This window comes from Poromitra crassiceps, assembly GCF_964638095.1.
Source record: "Poromitra crassiceps genome assembly, chromosome: 21".
NCBI lineage: Eukaryota > Metazoa > Chordata > Actinopteri > Beryciformes > Melamphaidae > Poromitra > Poromitra crassiceps.
The window spans coordinates 18,882,188-18,901,299 of NC_139638.1; the positions used below are offsets into that span (position 1 = coordinate 18,882,188).

Consider the following 19,112-nt stretch of genomic DNA (forward strand, 5'->3'; position numbering starts at 1 on the left):
TATATATATATATATATATATATATATATATATATATATATATATATATATAGATATAGATGTGTAATCAGTGATGAGTCAGCAAACTGTTAGGCTGTAAGGCTATGACATCACTAATGATGTCACAATGAAATTGATGTCATCGTGACCTATCAGAAGAATCAGCAGCTCGAATTCCTGAGAAAAGGGCTGAGAAAAAGCTAACTTCATGGGCCAGGGGAGCTACTGACCCCAAGGGCATACATAGGTAGTATACATATACATATACACACACACACACACACACACACACACACACACACACACACATTGCATACATTATGTAGTATATATACGGTATACATATACACACACACATTGCATACATATGCGGTATATATGTGTGTGATTATGATTTGCGAGTTGTATTTATTTACCACCTGTTGGGTCGCCACGTCATGTGTGTTCTTGTAATTCCGCAATTTCCGACAGCCCTTGAAGGCAGCAGGAAGATGCGGAGATTTGACGTCATCCGTCTCCACCATGTTGGATCAGGAAGTGGGCAGAGAGTCGAAGGAGGAGGAATCTCGAGCCGAGTGTAACAGCTGTATGTGTTATTTACTCGATAATTCATCCGTTTATTTTTTATTTTGTATATTTTAAGATTCCCAGCTAACCGTCGGGTTACACGCGCCGTGACTCACCGGCTGTTCTCGGCACGCTCTTTCGTCGGTTTTGATCGCCAGGAGGAGGACGGACAAGTATAATGACTTCGGTAACACAGAGAAACTCGGGCCTTGTGCAGCGGAGGACCGAGGCCACTCGCAGCGCCGCCGCCGACAAGGAGAAAGGCTCCGGCGGGGAGGAGGACGAGGAACGGCGCGGGGATGAGGAGGAAGAAGACACGGGGGACTCGAAAGAAACCAGACTCACGCTGATGGAGGAGGTGCTGCTCCTGGGCCTCAAGGACCGAGAGGTGAGAACTGTTTTTCGTCACACGGTAACTTTAAAGCTGGCAAACAGTTTGACGTTAACCTAGCGTTAGTTTGATGATTGATGATCCAACATCCGTGTTTGCTAACGTCAACAAAGCTAACAAAGCACCCTATTTACGCGATAGTTGACGTTTGAGGGTTTTGAGTTGTCTTAGCACCAAGTTTTGTGATAAAGCTAACCACTGATCAGTCTGGTCGCTGATTTTGGCTAGCTGATTTTTGATCATAACGCTACGTTTAACTGCGCACACAATTATTCTCGTCATTTCAGGTCGCTATTGATGCTTGCAGCCAAATGTTAAGAGGGTGTCAGAAAATCCAAGTGAATCCGATTAGCCAACGACAGCTAATCGTTAGCGATAATAACTCAACGTACTGATCCAACCTAGATCGTGTTGCTTGTTTTTTGTTTTACCCCCTTCGTCCTGGAAGTGTCACACAAAGCAACTCCTACTAACAGTGCCAACACGTCAGCTAACCAGAAATACACCTTTATTGATTTTTCGTCCTCCTCCCAGGGCTACACGTCGTTCTGGAATGACTGTATTTCGTCAGGTCTCCGCGGGTGTATGCTTATCGAGCTGGCCTTGAGAGGACGGCTGCAGCTGGAGGCCGGAGGCATGAGGCGAAAGAGCCTGCTGACGAGGAAGGTGAGGAATCTGGCAGTTGTAAGGCACGCACAGGTGTTCAGGTGAAGGAAGAACCCGGAAGGCGTTAGCTCAGCCAGGCCAACCTGCTCAGGTGTCCTTGAGCAAGACACCAAATCTCTAGGTAGGGCTGTCAAAGTTGGCCAAAGAATTCCGTTCCAATATTCCTTCTAAAAACAAACACATGGGTTGGGACATATTCAAATATCTATGTTTGCACATAATTATGTCCACAAGATGTTAGCAAATATGAGAAACATAACTTTTATATAAACAAATAAAATAATGGCTTATAACATTACCGAAGCAAATAAAAGCCTGGGCTATTGAAGTGTACCAGGGATCTCGCGCGCTCGATCCCTACCCAGCAAACATCGTCTTGACCGCGACATCACCAGACGATAGAATTGTGGTTTGGCATCTACCATCTAAGTCTGACGTTCTCTCCACATTCCTCCAAAGTAACGTTTAGACTGTCACTTCAAAACAAAAAATATTGACCTCATATTGCTTTGAAAACACCACATGTAGGTGTCTTTTGTGTTTTTGTTGAATAAAAATGACATTTGATTGACAATTTACCTGTTGTGTGATCAGATACTCACAGTGTGACATGCACTCCACCTGCAATGACGACTTTTATTGAACGCCCTTTTCTTTTTTTAATATGAAAACACGTTTATGTCATATAAGTGCAAGTGTCTCTTGCTATGGGCTTGTATTTATCACAAACTTCCTGAATCCTGTGTCCCATTTCTCTTGCCGTAACTAAACGCAATGTTGTGGGTTTTGGATGTGCTATGCTGTCTGCTAAAGTCACGTTGGTTATATTATCGTAAATTATATAAATATACCTGTCTCATCGCTGGTTGAAATCATGAAACAGAATTAGCGAGGCAGCTAGCCTATCAACGCAACTTCCAGTCGGGACCGTCAAAATGCTAAGTGCTCAATGTTAAGTATCTCTATATATGACCAAATCCGTAGCATTTGTAACTAATTCGGTGGCCTAATGGATAAGACACATGACTGCGAAGCGTGCGCCGCAGGATCGAATCCCGCATGAGGTGCGATCTTTTGTCTTTCAAAAATCGAATCTGGACACGTTGTGGGGAAGTAGAGGAATTACGTCGCTAAGATTTCCATTCAGAATATATAATTAGACCCTGATTAGATGTAGTGGTTTGACGTGCAGCAGACGGTCGTTATACGTGAAAATGTTTGCTGGGTAGGCTCGCCCGCTATGCAGCTCATCACATCACTGATGATGTCACAGTAGGATTTATCACATCACAGTGGGACAATCACAGTGGGACAGAGAAACAAACAGAGCCCCAGCTCCCATTTATATACTGATATAATAGACTTTCAACACTCTGAGCAAGCTGTGCTTTGATAAATATAGAACAACAACAACAACAGTGGCTAACTGTAGCTTACATAGCTTGCATACAACTTTTATCTCGAGGTTCCACAATTTTGTCGTCTACTGACCAAAATCCAAAGGAGCCTACTTCCAAATGGGGCTTCTTAGACTCTTTGGAGTTGGAATCTCTCAGTGGCCGAGTTCGGTTATGAACCAGAACCTCCCTGTGAACTCTGCCATGTGTTTCTGCTTGACAGACATCACTGAAAGTTAAATGACTCCTGTCTATGAAGTACAGCCAGTGCCCAAGGCTAACAACGTGCGAGGCAGACAGCTGCTGTATTGCCCCCCCCCCTATTCAAATTCAAAATGTCTGTTTTTTGTTTGTCTCCCCCCCCCCCCCCACACACACACCGAATATATATTTGATTATTCGAAGCCCAGGTGCCCGGGTATGATTTCATATCCACGTCGAGGGGAGGGGGTAAGTCAATTAAGGAATGCATTTCTTCTTTTCCGGGGCTCAATAGAATATCACAACAATAGGTGCTTTACTTTCGGAGTGTTGGCGTATGAACCCCCCGATGTTGTATTGATGCGAGTGAGCGCGCATTGAGGGAGCCATGCGTCTTGTTTCCTTGTCCGTGTGCAGGTGATCTGCAAGTCAGACGCGCCCACAGGAGACATGCTGCTGGACGAGGCTCTGAAGCACGTTAAGGAGACCCAGCCTCCGGAGACCGTCCAGAGCTGGATCGAGCTGCTCAGTGGTGAGATAAGCCTGCTCTGTGTTCCAACCAAACCTGCACATTTCTACTCCGTTGTTACATTACGTCATTTGGCAAGACGCTTTTATCCAAAGCGACTTACAATAACACATTTTTGTCAGCAATAGAGCAATCAACTATGCAACACAGTCTATGACAGATATAGTCTCGGCTCCCAGACGTTTGGAGCTGCGCCACCAAACGTCTGGGAATTTCACTGTCAGAAACTGTCTGTCCGAGCCCAGCGAGAACCGCCGGCAGCAGACACGCCTACATTTATTATTAGAATTTTATTTGGTAGCGTCAATGCCATTTATCATAGTCCTAACACAGAGCATGAAGCTGATATGCTCCAAACAAAATTTATAGCTGTGGTTTATTTTACAATCATTTTTCCTACCCGGAAGTGGTCCGCTTGATACTGTGAACTTGTGTGAAGTCATCAGCAGCCAGCAGACTCTGTAACGTTAGCCTCGGGAGTCGGGCTTATCGCTGGGGGAAAGACCTCTAGCCGCCGGGGCCGGATGAAACACGTCCTATTAACAGGTTATGTTTGTTTCTATGTGATTAATATGTTTCTCCGCAAATGCGACGATGTTTTGCGAGACACCGGTTCTGCATGAGATCTGCCCCCAGAAAGCAGGCCCGCCCACAACACTCATGATTGGTTCTCCGATGCAAGGCTTCCAACAGCGCCACCTAACGCTATGCAAAGATTTAAATAGTAATATTCTCAGTCTTACAGGAGTGAAACGGATTAAGACTGAGGGCTGAGTCTATGACAGATACAACTTCTGAAGAAATTGTGGTGAAGTGTCGTTTTTTTTTTTAAAATGAGAAAGATGTTAGTTCAAGAAGGGGCCAGGTGGAGCCTGAAAATGTGTGTTTTAAGCGGCCATCCTGACCATAGGGGGGGAGCTCATTCCACCATTGCGGTGCCAGGGACGAGAAGAGTCGCGATCGGGATGAGCGACTTTTGAGCCCCCGTAGTGAAGGAGGGGCGAGGCGTCCTGCACTGGTGGAGGAGCGGAGGGAGCGGTGAGAGATTTGGAGCCTGACCATAGATTGTAGGTACAGAGGGGCTGTCTGGTGTTCTGCCCTGTAGGCCAGAACCAGTGTCTTGAATTTGACGCGTGCCGAGATGGGAAGCCAGTGAAGGTCCCGGGAAGAGGGGAGTGACATGAGAGAATTGTGATGATTTATTCACTGTTTCATTTGTTCAACATATGGGTTGCAAGTTTGCGTGTTCATAGCTCGTGCTGGGTTTGCTCTAGTATAGCATCTGATGCGTCAGTTTTGACAAATGTTTTTAACACGATACAATGTATCCAAGGTCCAAAATTAGCATCAGCCACCAGCTAAATGCTGGTAAAATATGCAAGCGGCTGGTAGATTTGCTTCACTCACCAGCCAAAAAAACCCAAATGGTAATCTATTGAGTGGCTGGTAAAATTTGAACTTGAAATTTCACTTGCCATTAGCAGACCTGCCAACCTGTACGCATTTTTCCTACCAGGCACGCAGTGTTGACACCCAAGTACGCTTGTACGATGTGTCTACTTGAAACCAGAGCCGTATAACAGAAGAGTTCCGACATCTCCATTCACTCCAATGGACCGGTTTTTTCCCAGGAAGTAGAAAGTGGAACTCTTGAGCAAAAAAAGCAGTACTGTCGAGTTGCAGCAAAATAGACAGTTTGTGTTGTACTTTGAAAGGGTTTTTCATCCCTTGAATCAGATTGTACATTATCAGCTTTATTTTAGCATGCAAAAGTAGCGCGAGACCCATTCCTGGCTGTTCATTGGCTAATGAGTCTCGCATTTCGGTCCTCCGCTGATGCCACTCTCTTACTAGAGGACACTAGAAACTACGCAAAAATGCGATAATCAGACCAACCAGCTGATGAAAGGAATGAGTCTGGCCAATCAGAGGCAGAGGAGGGCGGGTCATGACAAGCTCCTCAGCTGTCCTCATAGTTCAGTCAGTCATTGTGCTCATAACATGTATAACTAACGTTACATGCTGCTCTAACCAGAGATGATGAACAGTGGAGCCAGACTGCAGTCCAGAGGGAGAGCTTAGTTGTAATTTATCCCAGCACACGCTGAAACTGGCACGAGTGGGTGGACATTTTTCTTTCATTTCTTCCTCCATAAAATGAACGGTGTTACCGGTGGGCATGTTAGGTAATCGGTGTATACCCCACCACCATGACACCGACTGCCGCGGCAGGCCTACATGCCCTCAAGTCAAACGAGTGTGAATTATTTTGTGACAAGCAAACTTTTTTCACAGTTGGAGTTTGACGAGGCAATTAAGGGCAATGCCCACAGCTCAGTACGACTGCACTGCTGCAGACCTCTGCCAGGGAGGTTAATTTTATTGAGTCATGACACTGTTTAATAAGGGATTAATATCTGGTTGAATATCAGTTAAATATCAAAGAAATAACAAACTCACGTATAGGGCAAGGTTATAATAGTTTTGGATTTTTTTCATTCGTTTTTAAGGTGGGTTTGATCGTTTAGTTTAGTTTCTATTTTTTGAAAATGCTTAGTTTTCGTTTAGTATTTATTAGTTTCAGTGTTAGTTTTAGTCTTTTTGGCCCCTTTCCTCTTTTTTTGTAATATGGGGTGTTTGTCAGCGGTGAGATTCAAAAGGGTCATAAAATATGATAGATCTAGGAAAATAGATTTCATCTCCACTCAAAATACTAGGCTTATTATGTATGAAATACTGTAAACTGACAAAGACTAAAACTAAGGACATTTTCTCTTCAATTTTATTTTAGTTAGTTTTGTAAACACACAATACCGTTTCAGTTAGTTATAGTTTTTTTGTAAAGCTTAGTTTTTATTTTTATTTCAGTTTATTTCATGTTTTTTCAATTCTAGTTTTTGTTTTTTCGTTAGTTTTCGTTAACTATAATAACCTTGGTATAGGGGACATCAGATCACGGCATAGCATGTAAAAGCTTAATGGCTGTGCTGCATGATCAAAATGGTTTAAATACATATTTTGTCAGTGATCAAAAGCAGGGCAGGAACGGGTTGGTCATATAAGAGGAACCCTTGATTTAGTCAAGCACAAGGCATTTAAGCAACCTGAATTCATGCAAGAGAGGAAGTGGGTGATTAATAGGGGTGGGAATCACCAGATGCCCACGATACGATACTAAAACGATACTTGAGTCACGATACGATAGTATTGCGATATGCTAGTAGTATGCTTTTGCTAGCTTTTCCTTGACCTCACCGGAAGTAAAACATGCAGTGTTTTTTTGTTTTGTTTTGTTATTGCCCAAGCTTCTCTGGACTCAATACGCCACTGCAGGCGCGGACTGCAACATCGGGCGCTTCGGGTAGATGCCTGGTGGCCTGGCATGGCATGGCCTGCAAAAAAAGAAAATAATAATAAAATTAACATCGATACTTGGCGTCCAAATATCGATACAATATCGTCAGGCAAAATATTGCGATACTATGGTGTATCGATTTCCTCCCCCACCCCTAGTGATTAAAGTAGGCATTGACATTGTCAAAGAAAATATATATACTGCATATGTATGTAATGTGTGTGTGTGTGTGTGTGTGTGTGTGTGTGTGTGTATGTATATACAGTGGGTTCGGAAAGTATTCAGACCCCCTTAAATTTTTCACTCTTTGTCATATTGCAGCCATTTGCTAAAAGCAATTAATTTCATTTTTTTCCTCGTTCATGCACACACAGCACCCAATATTGTCAGAAAAACACAGACTTGTAGACATTTTTGCAGATTTATTACAAAAAAACACTGAAATATCACATGGCCATAAGTATTCAGACCATTTGCTCAGTATTGAGTAGAAGCACCTTTTTGAGCCAATACAGCCATGAGTCTTCTTGGGAATGATCCAACAAGTCTTTCACACCTGGATTTGGGGATCTTTTGCCAATCCTCCTTGCAGATCCTCTCCAGTTCTGTCAGGTTGGATGGTGAACGTTGGTGGACAGCCATCTTCAGGTCTCTCCAGAGATGCTCAATTGGATTTAAGTCAGGACTCTGGCTCGGCCATTCAAGAACATTCACAGAGTTGTTCTGAAACCACTCCTTCGTTATTTTAGCTGTGTGCTTGGGATCATTGTCTTGTTGGAAGGTGAACCTTCGGCCCATTCTGAGGTTGTGAACACTCTGGAAAAGGTTTTTGTCCAGGATATCAATGTACTTGGCTGCATTCATCTTTCCTTCAATTGCAACCAGTCGTCCTGTCCCTGCAGCTGAAAAACACCCCCACAGCATGATGCTGCCACCACCATGCTTCACTGTAGGGATGGTATTAGGCAGATGATGAGCAGTGCCAGGTGTTCTCCACAAACACCGCTTAGAATTAAGACCAAAAAGTTCGATTTTGGTCTCATCAGACCAGAGAATTTTATTTCTCAGAGTCTGGGAGTCCTTCAGGTGTTTTTTGGCAAACCCGATGCGGGCTTTCATGTGTTCTGCACTGAGGAGAGGCTTCCGTCGGGCCACTCTGCCATAAAGCCCCGACTGGTGGAGGGCTGCAGTGATGGTTGTCTTTCTAGAACTTTGTCCCATCTCCCTGCTGCATCTCTGGAGCTCAGCCAGAGTGATCTTTGGGTTCTTCTTTACCTCTCTCACCAAGGCTCTTCTCCCCCAGATGTTCAGTTTGGCCGGATGGCCAGTTCGAGGAAGAGTCCTGTTCACTTTACACTGTGAGCTGTAAGGTCTTATATTGACAGGTGTGTGCTTTTCCCAATCAAGTCCAATCTATATAATTAAGCACAATGAAGGTGTAGGCCCATCTCAAGGATGATCAGAAGAATTGGACAGCACCTGAGTTAAATATACAAGTGTCACAGCAAAGGGTCTGAATACTTATGGCCATGTGATATTTCAGTGTTTTTTTTGTAATAAATCTGCAAAAATGTCTACAAGTCTGTGTTTTTCTGACAATATTGGGTGCTGTGTGTGCATGAACGAGGAAAAAAATGAAATTAATTGCTTTTAGCAAATGGCTGCAATATGACAAAGAGTGAAAAATTTAAGGGGGTCTGAATACTTTCCGAACCCACTGTATACTAGGCAGCAGCTGTTCTGCCCTTGGGGTCAGTACTAGCTCCCCTGGCCCATGAAGTTAGCTTTTTCTCAGCCTTTTCTCAGGAGTTTCGAGCTGATGATTCTTCTATAAATAGGTCACGATGACATCAATTTCATTGTGACCTCATCAGTGACATCATTATGATGTCATAGCCTTGAAACACTGAGTGACACCACTGATGATGTCATCAGCGACTGTACAATGTCTATGACATCATCAGTGGGACAAAGGCTGAAACAGACAGTTTGCTGACTCATCACTGATGACATATATATATTTAAAGTCCCTGGAAACCAGAAATATTTCTTTATTATTTAGCATTTTGAGTTAATCACATCACAGGACCCTATGTTAATAAGCCACCAGCCAAATTTGAACGATGATGAACGTCGCAAAGTATATAAATTTAGGTTTGACAGGTGTGGCAAAACGCATGAGAATCGATTATTTTTTAGAGTGTATTTTCTCCCGCGGAATGTGTGGGCGTGTCCCATCTGCAGCAGGTTTTCCGAGAGAGAGAGAGCGTGCAAGACAGAGGGGGGGGAGGGAGGGAAACGGAGAAAGAGAGAAAGAGAGATCGACGTGTGTGTGTGTGAGAGAGAGTAACCTCTCTCTCACCAGCCTGTGTGTCTCTCTCTGTGCTCTCTCTCACTAGTCGAGAGAGAGAGAGAGAGAGAGAGAGAGAGAGAGAGAGAGAGAGAGAGAGAGAGAGAGAGAGAGAGAGAGAGAGAGAGAGAGAGAGAGAGAGAGAGAGAGAGAGAGAGAGAGAGAGAGAGAGAGAGAGAGAGAGAGAGAGAGAGAGAGAGAGAGAGAGAGAGAGCTGTCACTGGGGGCAAAGAACGGACAAAAGGAGGGTGGGTGCGGATTGCGCGCGTGTACAAAGGTTATATAGAGCTTATGACGTCATAAGCTCCTGCGTTTTAGCACCTCGCGCACTGCTGTCTTCAATGAGGAAGTACTTTGTAGAATCTTGTAGAAAAGTGTCGATTTTAAGGCTTTGGGTTGAAAGTAATGTATAATAATTTCGGAGGCACAAAATTACTAACATAAGACCCTAAATAACATAGTTTGGTTTCCAGGGACTTTAAGCAATATAGCATGAGAGCCAGTGTAACGTTAGTTGGTGTCGGGCTTTGCAGAAAGCACTCCGCTTCTCAGCAAGCGCTGAGAATGCAGCGCTGCGCTCGAGCTGCCTGTCGGGCTTTCCAGAAAGCTCTCAGCTTCTCAGCAAGTGCCAGGATTGGCCAATGTCAACTTCAGTCTCCAGAACGATCCAATCAAATCACCCGCACGTCTATCTTCTTGCTAGAGGTCCCGCCTTACAGTAGTGTTTCAACTGACTATCAGAATACCATGCCAGTCGGACTTATAGTATTATTATTATATTTATATTATCATACTTGGAAACCGTTTTATAAAAGCAATATAGCACTCGAGCAGCGTGTGTTGTGGCATATATCCCGCTGATCAGTTGTTATCCCACTCGGCCTGCGGCCTCGTGGGATAACAACTGATCAGCGGGATATATTTGCCACAACACACTAGCTCTCATGCTATATTGCTTAAATATATAGATATAGAGGCCATTTACACCTGGCATTAACATGCGTTTTCTGCCATCAGATTGCAATCCGATTGTATTTGATCACTTGAAAGTACAGGTGTAAACACCCCCAAAACGCATTGAAGAAGGATTGCAATCTAATCGGCCAAACCACCTCCGGAGGTGGTCAGGGACGCATTATGACAACATTTAACACAAGTGTAAATGCAATGCGTCCTCTCAAAACGCATTCAGCAACTACCATACGGAAATACATAATCTTCGGAAGTCGGTGACGGCGCGCACACGTGAATGCAATTGCCCGGCAGCACCGCACCGGTGTGTGCCCTCATCTCGCCGCTGTGCCAGATGCGCACACACACAGGCAGCCTGTCACCATGGACCGGCTAAAAATGATCTATCTCTCCCCCGCTCCGCTTTTGCACAACAATCGTAGCGTTGCTTCAAAGTTTTGCTGCGGAGGTTTTGCCACGGCTGTAACCACCTGTGTTGCGTTCAGGTAACATCCTAAATTACCATGTTATACAATTGAGAGCATAATTTCTCTTTTATATCAACACTTCTCCTTTGGAAAAGGAGCGGAAAATGAAAGGAAAATGAGGGAGAAAGGGTTCGAACCCTTTCCCCCTCATTTTCCTTTCATATAAATGAGAAATTATGCTCTCAATTGTATAACATTGTAATTTAGGATGTTACCTGAACGCAACACAGGTGGTTACAGCTAGTGTCCTCTAGTAAGAGAGTGGCGTCAGCGGAGGACCAAAATGCAAGAATCATTAGCCAATAACCAGCCAGGAATGGGTCTCGCGCTACTTTTGCATGCTAAAATAAAGCCGATAATGTACAATTTGATTCATTTCAAGGGATGAAAAACCCTTTCAAAGTACAACACTGTCTATTTTGCTGCAACTCGAGAGTGCTGCTTTTTTTACTCAAGAGTTCCACTTTCTACTTCCTGGAAAAAAACTGGTCCATTGGAGTGAATGGAGATGTCGGAACTCTTCTATTATACAGCTCTGGTTACAGCTAATGACATGCACGGAAAACGTATGTATGTGTGTGTGTGTCTCGGACCCAGTGTCATTGTCAATAAACAGATAAAGAAATAGATGCAGTGCTGCGTGATCGGCCATCGTTTTGTCCAGGTGAAGGGGACGTTCACTGTGCATTTGAGCTTAACAATAACCTCTATTTCCCTGTGCATGTATGAAACATGCATGCACACGTTCAGGGGGCGCGCGCGTGATGACGTTCGAGCTGGAGAGCAATCGGATTGCAATCTGTTCACCCAAAACGCATGTTAGTGCCAGGTGTAAATGGAATCAGGCTGAAGTGATAAAATACAATCTGATTGCAATCTGATGGCAGAAAACGCATGTTAATGCCAGGTGTAAATGGCCTCATATAGATAGATATATTAGGTTGGCAGGTCTGCTTTAGGCTGGTGGACAAGAGTTAATGTTGGACCCTGAAAGTATCTCATTATATGTTCTTCTTTAGGAGAGACATGGAATCCTCTGAAGCTGCACTACCAGCTGAGAAACGTCCGAGAACGTCTAGCCAAGAACCTGGTGGAGAAAGGTGTTCTGACCACAGAGAAGCAGAACTTTCTGCTGTTTGATATGACCACGCATCCGCTCACCAACAGCACCATTAAACAGGTAAGGTACATACACTGTTGATAAAACGACCTTGCAGGGTGCTGGCGCAACCATCAGGAGCAATTTGGGCTTCAGTGTCTTGCCCAAGGAGACGTCGACATGCGGGCTGGAGGAGGCGGGGCTCGAACCACCGACCTCTCTTATCCAAAGAGATTAACCCGCTCTACCTCCTGAGGCCTGCCGCCCCAGAGAGGCGGGGCGGCTCCTCAGTGAGCTGTAATCATTACTTATCACTCTGCAGGATTAGGATCAAGAGCTTGTCTTCATATTGTCATTATCTTGTAAAGACAGTGAATATATTGTGTGGTGAGCTAATGTTGGTTATTAATGTCACCTGCCACCTGCAAAATACAGTTCATTGTTTCCCCTAGAACATTTTTCAGGCCTGGAGTGATTTCGAAAACGTACCCCGACCGCAACGGTGGGGGCCCTCACTGGCGACGCTAAACCTTTAGCTAACCTGTTCGCATCTATGTCGGCAATGGCATCCCAAGTATCATCATACTATTATGGGATGCGATGCGAACAGTTGTATTATGGGATGTGCGTTTCCCAGGCAACGACACACGTTGACACGTTTTGGAACAGCGCCGCACGCTGGCACAATGCTCCTAAAAGCAAAATGCTTTTGTGCCTGCAGTTTTTCAGGTTGGCGTGATTGTCAGTGCTAACAAATTCTTTGTAATAACATTTACTAGAACACGCCTTAGTTATTATGAATAGGTTCCAGAAAATTTGAAATCAAATCAAATCAATTTTGAGGTGAGATCTTTATATAAACCGTAGTGGGTTTCTATCTCACCTGCACATGTTTTTTTCTCCAATGTTGTAAACATTTTTTATTTTGTTTCTGTTTTCCTTTAATGTGCAAATAAACATAAACATAAATCCCTGCCAGCCTAACATTTCAGTTCCACCCAAAATTCCCCTGGCTGAATGTCCTTAAGAATGTTCAAATGTCAAATTGATCGTGTACATTTGTTGCACGCAGCGACTCGTCAAGAAGGTCCAGGATTCCGTTTTGGAGAAGTGGGTCAACGACCCGCAGCGCATGGACAAGCGGGTTCTGGCCCTGATCCTGCTGGCCCACTCGTCCGACGTCCTGGAGAACGCCTTCGCTCCCCTCCAGGACGAGCAGTACGACCTGGGCATGAAGAGAGTCCACACCCTGCTGGAGCTGGAGCCGGAGAAGGAGAGCGCAAAGCCCAGCTCTAACGAACTGATGTGGGCGGTGGTGGCGGCGTTCACTAAATGAGAGCAAGCCGATTGGTTGGACTGGAAGATCTGGCTATGGTCTATGTTATTTAATTGGTTGAAAAGACTTCCCTTAATGAGACAATCTGTTTGGTTGGTTGGGGCGCCTGGTTTGTACACCTATTCCAGATGACATTTCGGTGTTAGGACATGATGAAATCTTACTGGTGGCGGGATTCACCAAGTACCATTTTTTGGTTGGTTGGAAAACCTTCACTGAATGACAAAACGACTGGCTGCTTCCCCCCCCAGTGAGGTCTATTATCTGACACTGGGGAGACTGGAGATACTCAACTCTGACACTACAAGCAGATGTTGCATCTGTTCCTCATGTTAGACGACAGTGAAGGACGATAGAGGTGTGTCAGCAATGATGCATATGAAGATATTTGACTGGGGGGGGGCAAGTTTCCCTTCTACACTGAGGAAACACCAGCTCCTCCTTAATGTACATGATAGGACCTCCAGAAACCAACTCCTGGCCTCTTTCTCCATACTCTCCCACATGCTAACGCAAGGGTAACGGATAGCAAGTTACATGATGGCAGTTATCATACTCCGAGCTCTCATGCAGGTCTCCTGCTTCTCCACCTAGTCATTCCCACTCGTGCTGGGAGGCCATGCTAAGGGTCACTGCTAGACGACTAGACTTTGTGTGTGAACGTCTGTTATTGAGTTATCATCATCTCCCCACCCCCCATATCTCACATTCTCTCCCCAATTGTATTTGGCCCATTCCCCCCTGCTGTCCCCGTTGTTGCTCCACCCCCCGCCTGCCTGCGATCTGGGGAGAGCCGTGGACTAGCACATGCTTCCTCCCGATACATGTGCAGTCGCCAGCCGCTTCTTTTTCAACTGACAGTGAGGAGTTCCCCCCGGCAGGGCGTAGTAGCACATGGGAGGATCATGCGACCCCTCCCCCCCCCCGAACAGGCGCCCCAACCCGACCAGAGGAGACACTAGTGCAGTGACCAGGACACAAACCCCACCGGTTTCCCCACCCGCAGACACGGCCAATTGTGTCCGTAGGAACGTCGGAGCAAGCCGGAGGTGTACCCGCTGTCGGGAATTGAACCCGGCTCCCCCCCACGCCCCGGCGCCCCACGGTGGCAGGCGAGTGCTTTTACCTCTACACTTAACCCAGACGCCCGTCACAGCATCATGTTTCATTTCTCTCCTCTTCTTCCTTCCCCGTCACAGTTTTTTGAGGAGGAACGAGAGGACACAAGTCAAGAGTTAAGTTCAGTTCCTACATGATTGAAAGTGGGCTAGGGTAATTTGGCCTTAATTGACCGTGGCTTAAAATGAAGAACTAAAACTTAAGTCCAAACAAAATTGTTGATCTTCTTTAGTTTATTTTTTTTGCAAGGGCCAATTCTGTGTTTAATGGAACGTGATTCGTCTTCCATGTCTATTTATGTTGCTTATAGATGCTTGAGTAGCCTGCCATTTATCAAGTATTTTTGCACAGTCGGTAGCCCCATATTTAGGACAATATTTATGGGAATTTCTTTGGGTTGAATAACCCAGTTGTGAAATGAGATTGAAAGTTATGAAGTTAAACAACCATGGTATAATTTTTAAAATATCGTGTGATTTTGTCTACACCCATTTATCTTTATAGTTACTATAAAAAAAAAAATCATTCCTCATGATTAAGAGAGAAATCTACTTCTCAGTGTGAGACATAAACATATTACGATCTGATGCAAATCTGGATCACAATGTCAGATTGGAATTTTTGTTTGTTAATACAATTGGGCTGGGAAACTCTTGCTAAATGGGTTGGTTTTAGTTCTAGAAAATATGAAGTTTCCCCCACAATATAAACCTCAGTTTGTATGTTACGTCATATTTCGATGTTATTTGACCCATGTGGGCATGTTGTATTATCAGTTACTGTAGTTTATTCCATGCAGATTTGTGGAGGGTTACACAGGCCCCAGATTCATCTTTGTTCAAGACTGAAAACATCCAAGAATATATAATCCATTCAAGAAAAAATAACCCCCCAGACATGTCTAAGTCCGGGCCTGGGGGAAGCTATTGTTCCAATGTAAAATTTCCATTGTAAGAGTTAAGTCTTTGACTTTGGTCTGAATGAATGATCTGCGAATGAAGTGACATCACCTAATTGGTTCTTAGCATTGATTGGTTCTTGTACTTATGTACTTTTTTTTTTGTACCTTCAAAATGCCTGTGGGTATGAAGATCTGTTCAAAACCGTTTACAGTAAAGAGACCCTGCATGCTATTGGTGGAGGGCTGGGGAACTTGTGGATGTAGCTACAGAGGAAAGGCTTGTATGTAATTATTAGTCATTTTACGTGTATGATGAAATGAAATATTCGATGAAAGGGATCTTCTCTCCTATCCTCTATAATTCTGTATGCTTTTGTATTATGACACAAAATAAAGTATGGATCCTTTAAGTGCCTGAATTTAGCACTGTTTTGCTGTTGTGGTTCTTTCCTCTCATTCAACCAGTGTTGGGCAAGTTACTTTCAAAATGTAATATACTACATATTACTAGTTACTTTGATTTGAAAGTAATAAGTTACTTTACAATATTACTGTCTGTGTAGAGTAACTGGTTAATCATTACACTACTTTAGCAGAATGACAAAGCTGCACCGGAACCATCCCGAAAAATTATTTCAACCGCCTTGAAGTCTGTGTAAACTGTCCAAATTTCTTTGTTATTGTCATCTCTAGTGGTTCTTTGCATCAAAACACACAATTTGATTAGGAAATGATTGTATATTTATTTAAATATGTGCTTTGATTTAAAAAAAAAAAAGTAACTAAATTTGTAACTTGTGTAACTTGACAAAGTAACTGGTATAATATTACTTAAATCCTATTGGTAATAAGTTATATTACTGAGTTACTGCTAAAAGTAATATATTACATGTAATATGTTACTTTTGTAATGAGTTACCCCCAACACTGCATTCAACCTACTCAATATACTTTGTCCTCTGAATGTGTCACACAAATGCAGTCCGTAGTCTGTTGAAGTCAGTGTTGCGCAAGTTACTTTCAAAATGTAATCTACTACATATTACTAGTTACTTTCATTTGAAAGTAATAAGTTACTTTACAATATTACTTGTCTGTGTAGAGTAACTCGTTACTTATTACACTACTTTTGCATTACTTTTACCAAAACAACAGCAGCAGCAGAATGACATCGCCGCCCCGGGACCACCCCGAAAAATAATTTCAACCGCTTTGAAGTCAGTGTAAACAATCCAAAATTCGAAATGTTATTCTTTTCCTTTGTTATTGTCATCTATAGTGGTTATTTGCATAAAAACACAATTTGATTAGGGAATTATTGTATCTTTTTTAAATATGTGCTTTGATTTAAAAAAAAAACAAGTCAATTTGTAACTTGTAACTGGTATAATATGACTGAAATCCTATAAGTAATAAGTTATATTACTGAATTACTGCTAAAAGTAATATATTACATGTAATATGTTACTTTGGTAATGAGTTACCCCCAACACTGGTTGAAGTTATATCTGATTCATTGAATCTTTACTGTAGCAACTGCTAATAAGAAACTATGGGACACAGTATCACCAGATATCTGATTAGTTTACTGTACATTTTTTTATTAGCACAAATGATGGAATAGTTCAGGCTACCATTGCCAAACAACGGGTATCATCAAAAGGTATTCCACACAGAACAAGACAGACATGTTTGACATCTCAGTGGTCAAATAAGTGGCTTCGGTCAAAGAAAGTAGGCTTATAGAGATAGTTTTTTTTTAAAATCTTTTATACTTAACGTTAGTAAGTAGGTTTAACACAGCACAGTTGACACGTGTTCACACATTCAAGCCTCTTGATCGATGTCTCAGTCTATGCCGTTGCCGGGTCCTTGAATTTGAGGGAATTGGGCGTGGAAAGTCCTTGGAAAGTCTTGAATTTGATGGCGTGTAGGTGTGGGAACCCTGACATGAGCAACATGAGTTTTCTTCGACAGATGATCTAATTTAATTCCATTCAGACGTCATCGTTCATCCCAGTGGTGCCGGTCACCAATGGATCTGCATCAGTGGGTCAGCAGCAATCCCACGGCTTTGGGTCTCCTCGCAACAGTCCACAGGAGAACCCGCAGCGACGTGTGCCGTGGATCGGGACGGGTCCTGAATGATGTGAGGCCCCGGGTGAAATCAAGCATTTCTGCCACAGTCGTCCGGTCGCAAAGACCCCCTCTGCTTTTTCTCGATTTTCTCTTGCCATGCAGGTTGACATCAAGTCTCACTTGACTTTAGTGACGTTGTTGTAGTTCGTCCTCAGTATTTCCACCAATTTGTATATCCAGTCAAGTGCGTCTCCAACTTTACGCAGCTCATGTGCACAGTCGATAACTGTGGCTGTTTGATCTGAGGACATAAGAGAGTCAAAATATGAGTCTATAAGCCTATTGTACATACTCAACATTCAATTGAACAGTACTAGAAGGAGGTAAAATTCAACCTAAATCTGTTCAGATATACTCACCATGGCCAGTCATGTTCATGCCTTATCTGTCTGGAACGGAGAAGACGGCTCTCAAGGTTCTTTTGAAATGCTAGCTCTGTCTGTAGTTACTCGTTGACAAGAAGGAACAGGTTTGACCTATTAAAGGCAGTGCAGGCTTATATAGATAGACTGCTGCTGACGTCACTGGGGAATCCCTGATCTGACTCGTGGCCAAGTTCCTCCTACTCTGAGGCACCCTCTCTGTTTACCATTGTGCTTCCATAATCACAAGATGTGATGTTGGATGTTCTTCACTGTTTTCGTTTCACTTTATAGCACCACCAGTATTCACCTCATGTTCCAACACAGGGGTTCAGCCAGTTACTTCCTATTGTGTTGTTGACCCTTCCTGTGACAGTACAGTACTAGTGAGCAGGTAAAACAGACGGTGTTTTGAACAGGAAGATAACACAAGTGGGTCAAGTACATAAGGTGAATAGCACACAACACACTGTTTGTGTGAAATGACTTGTGCCAGCTGCTGTTCTGTACTTTGTTTCAGTCATCTTGAATAGTGGTGTCTAGACATGATTTAGGCTTCATTCACACAATAAATACAAAAACATCACAGAAATTTAGAGCTACATACAATATAATGAATCATTATAATGTGATGATTTGACAATGTTAGAAATTATATATTGATTCTATAGCTGAAATGGTTGTGAGATTTTGCATGACAACAATGCATCAACATAGGATTTTAAGACATCTTCAATCATATTGTTTTCTGTTTGAGTTTTTTTTTTTTTTTTTAAATATGTTTTGTTGCACTATGTAACTTTTTACCCCTATTAGGACTATCTCTCTGCATACTTGCACTTTGTATTGTGTTTACATTTTAAATATATTTTGTTGCACTATGTATACTTTTTACCCCTATCAGGACTCTAAGCCTGTATCATCTGGCAGGGGGACTAACAATGGAAATCAGTCTTGTGACTGCAATTGTCGTGCATTTACATTTTTTTTTTTAATGTTCATTAATGTGCACCTGTCCCCTATCGAACAAATAAATGAATTGAATTGAATTGAATTGAATATGTGTTCAGAATCCCCTCTGGACCCTTACCATACTGATCATGAAGGAGCCCAGTTCTTGATGCTGCAGTGTGTCAATGGAGCCAGGTTGAATCATGTCAGAGTGTTGTTCAATAGATAGACACACACACTTGCATAAACACGTCATAAACATGTATTGTTTTGTCTCAATGGAAGTCATTTGCGACATGCTGCACAACAA

General features: G+C 43.1%; 1 protein-coding gene across 1 annotated transcript; it reads left to right on the plus strand.

Annotated features, from left to right (window-relative positions):
• The first annotated feature begins 554 nt into the window (after positions 1 to 554).
• Positions 555 to 15,761, plus strand: LOC310795576 (Golgi phosphoprotein 3-like). Its single transcript, XM_083657646.1, has 5 exons — positions 555 to 955; positions 1,493 to 1,624; positions 3,640 to 3,754; positions 11,915 to 12,075; positions 13,067 to 15,761. Exons 1-5 carry the CDS (start codon positions 746 to 748, stop codon positions 13,328 to 13,330), a joined length of 882 nt encoding a protein of 293 aa, XP_083513772.1. The 5' UTR covers positions 555 to 745; the 3' UTR covers positions 13,331 to 15,761.
• The last annotated feature ends 3,351 nt before the right edge of the window (positions 15,762 to 19,112 follow it).

Coding starts and splice junctions, on each gene's coding strand:
- LOC310795576 (XM_083657646.1), top strand. CDS start 746: ATGACTTCGGTAACACAGAGAAACTCGGGCCTTGTGCAGCGGAGGACC. Junction 1,625..3,639: donor AGAGCCTGCTGACGAGGAAG/GTGAGGAATCTG, acceptor GTCCGTGTGCAG/GTGATCTGCAAGTCAGACGC. Junction 12,076..13,066: donor CCAACAGCACCATTAAACAG/GTAAGGTACATA, acceptor TGTTGCACGCAG/CGACTCGTCAAGAAGGTCCA.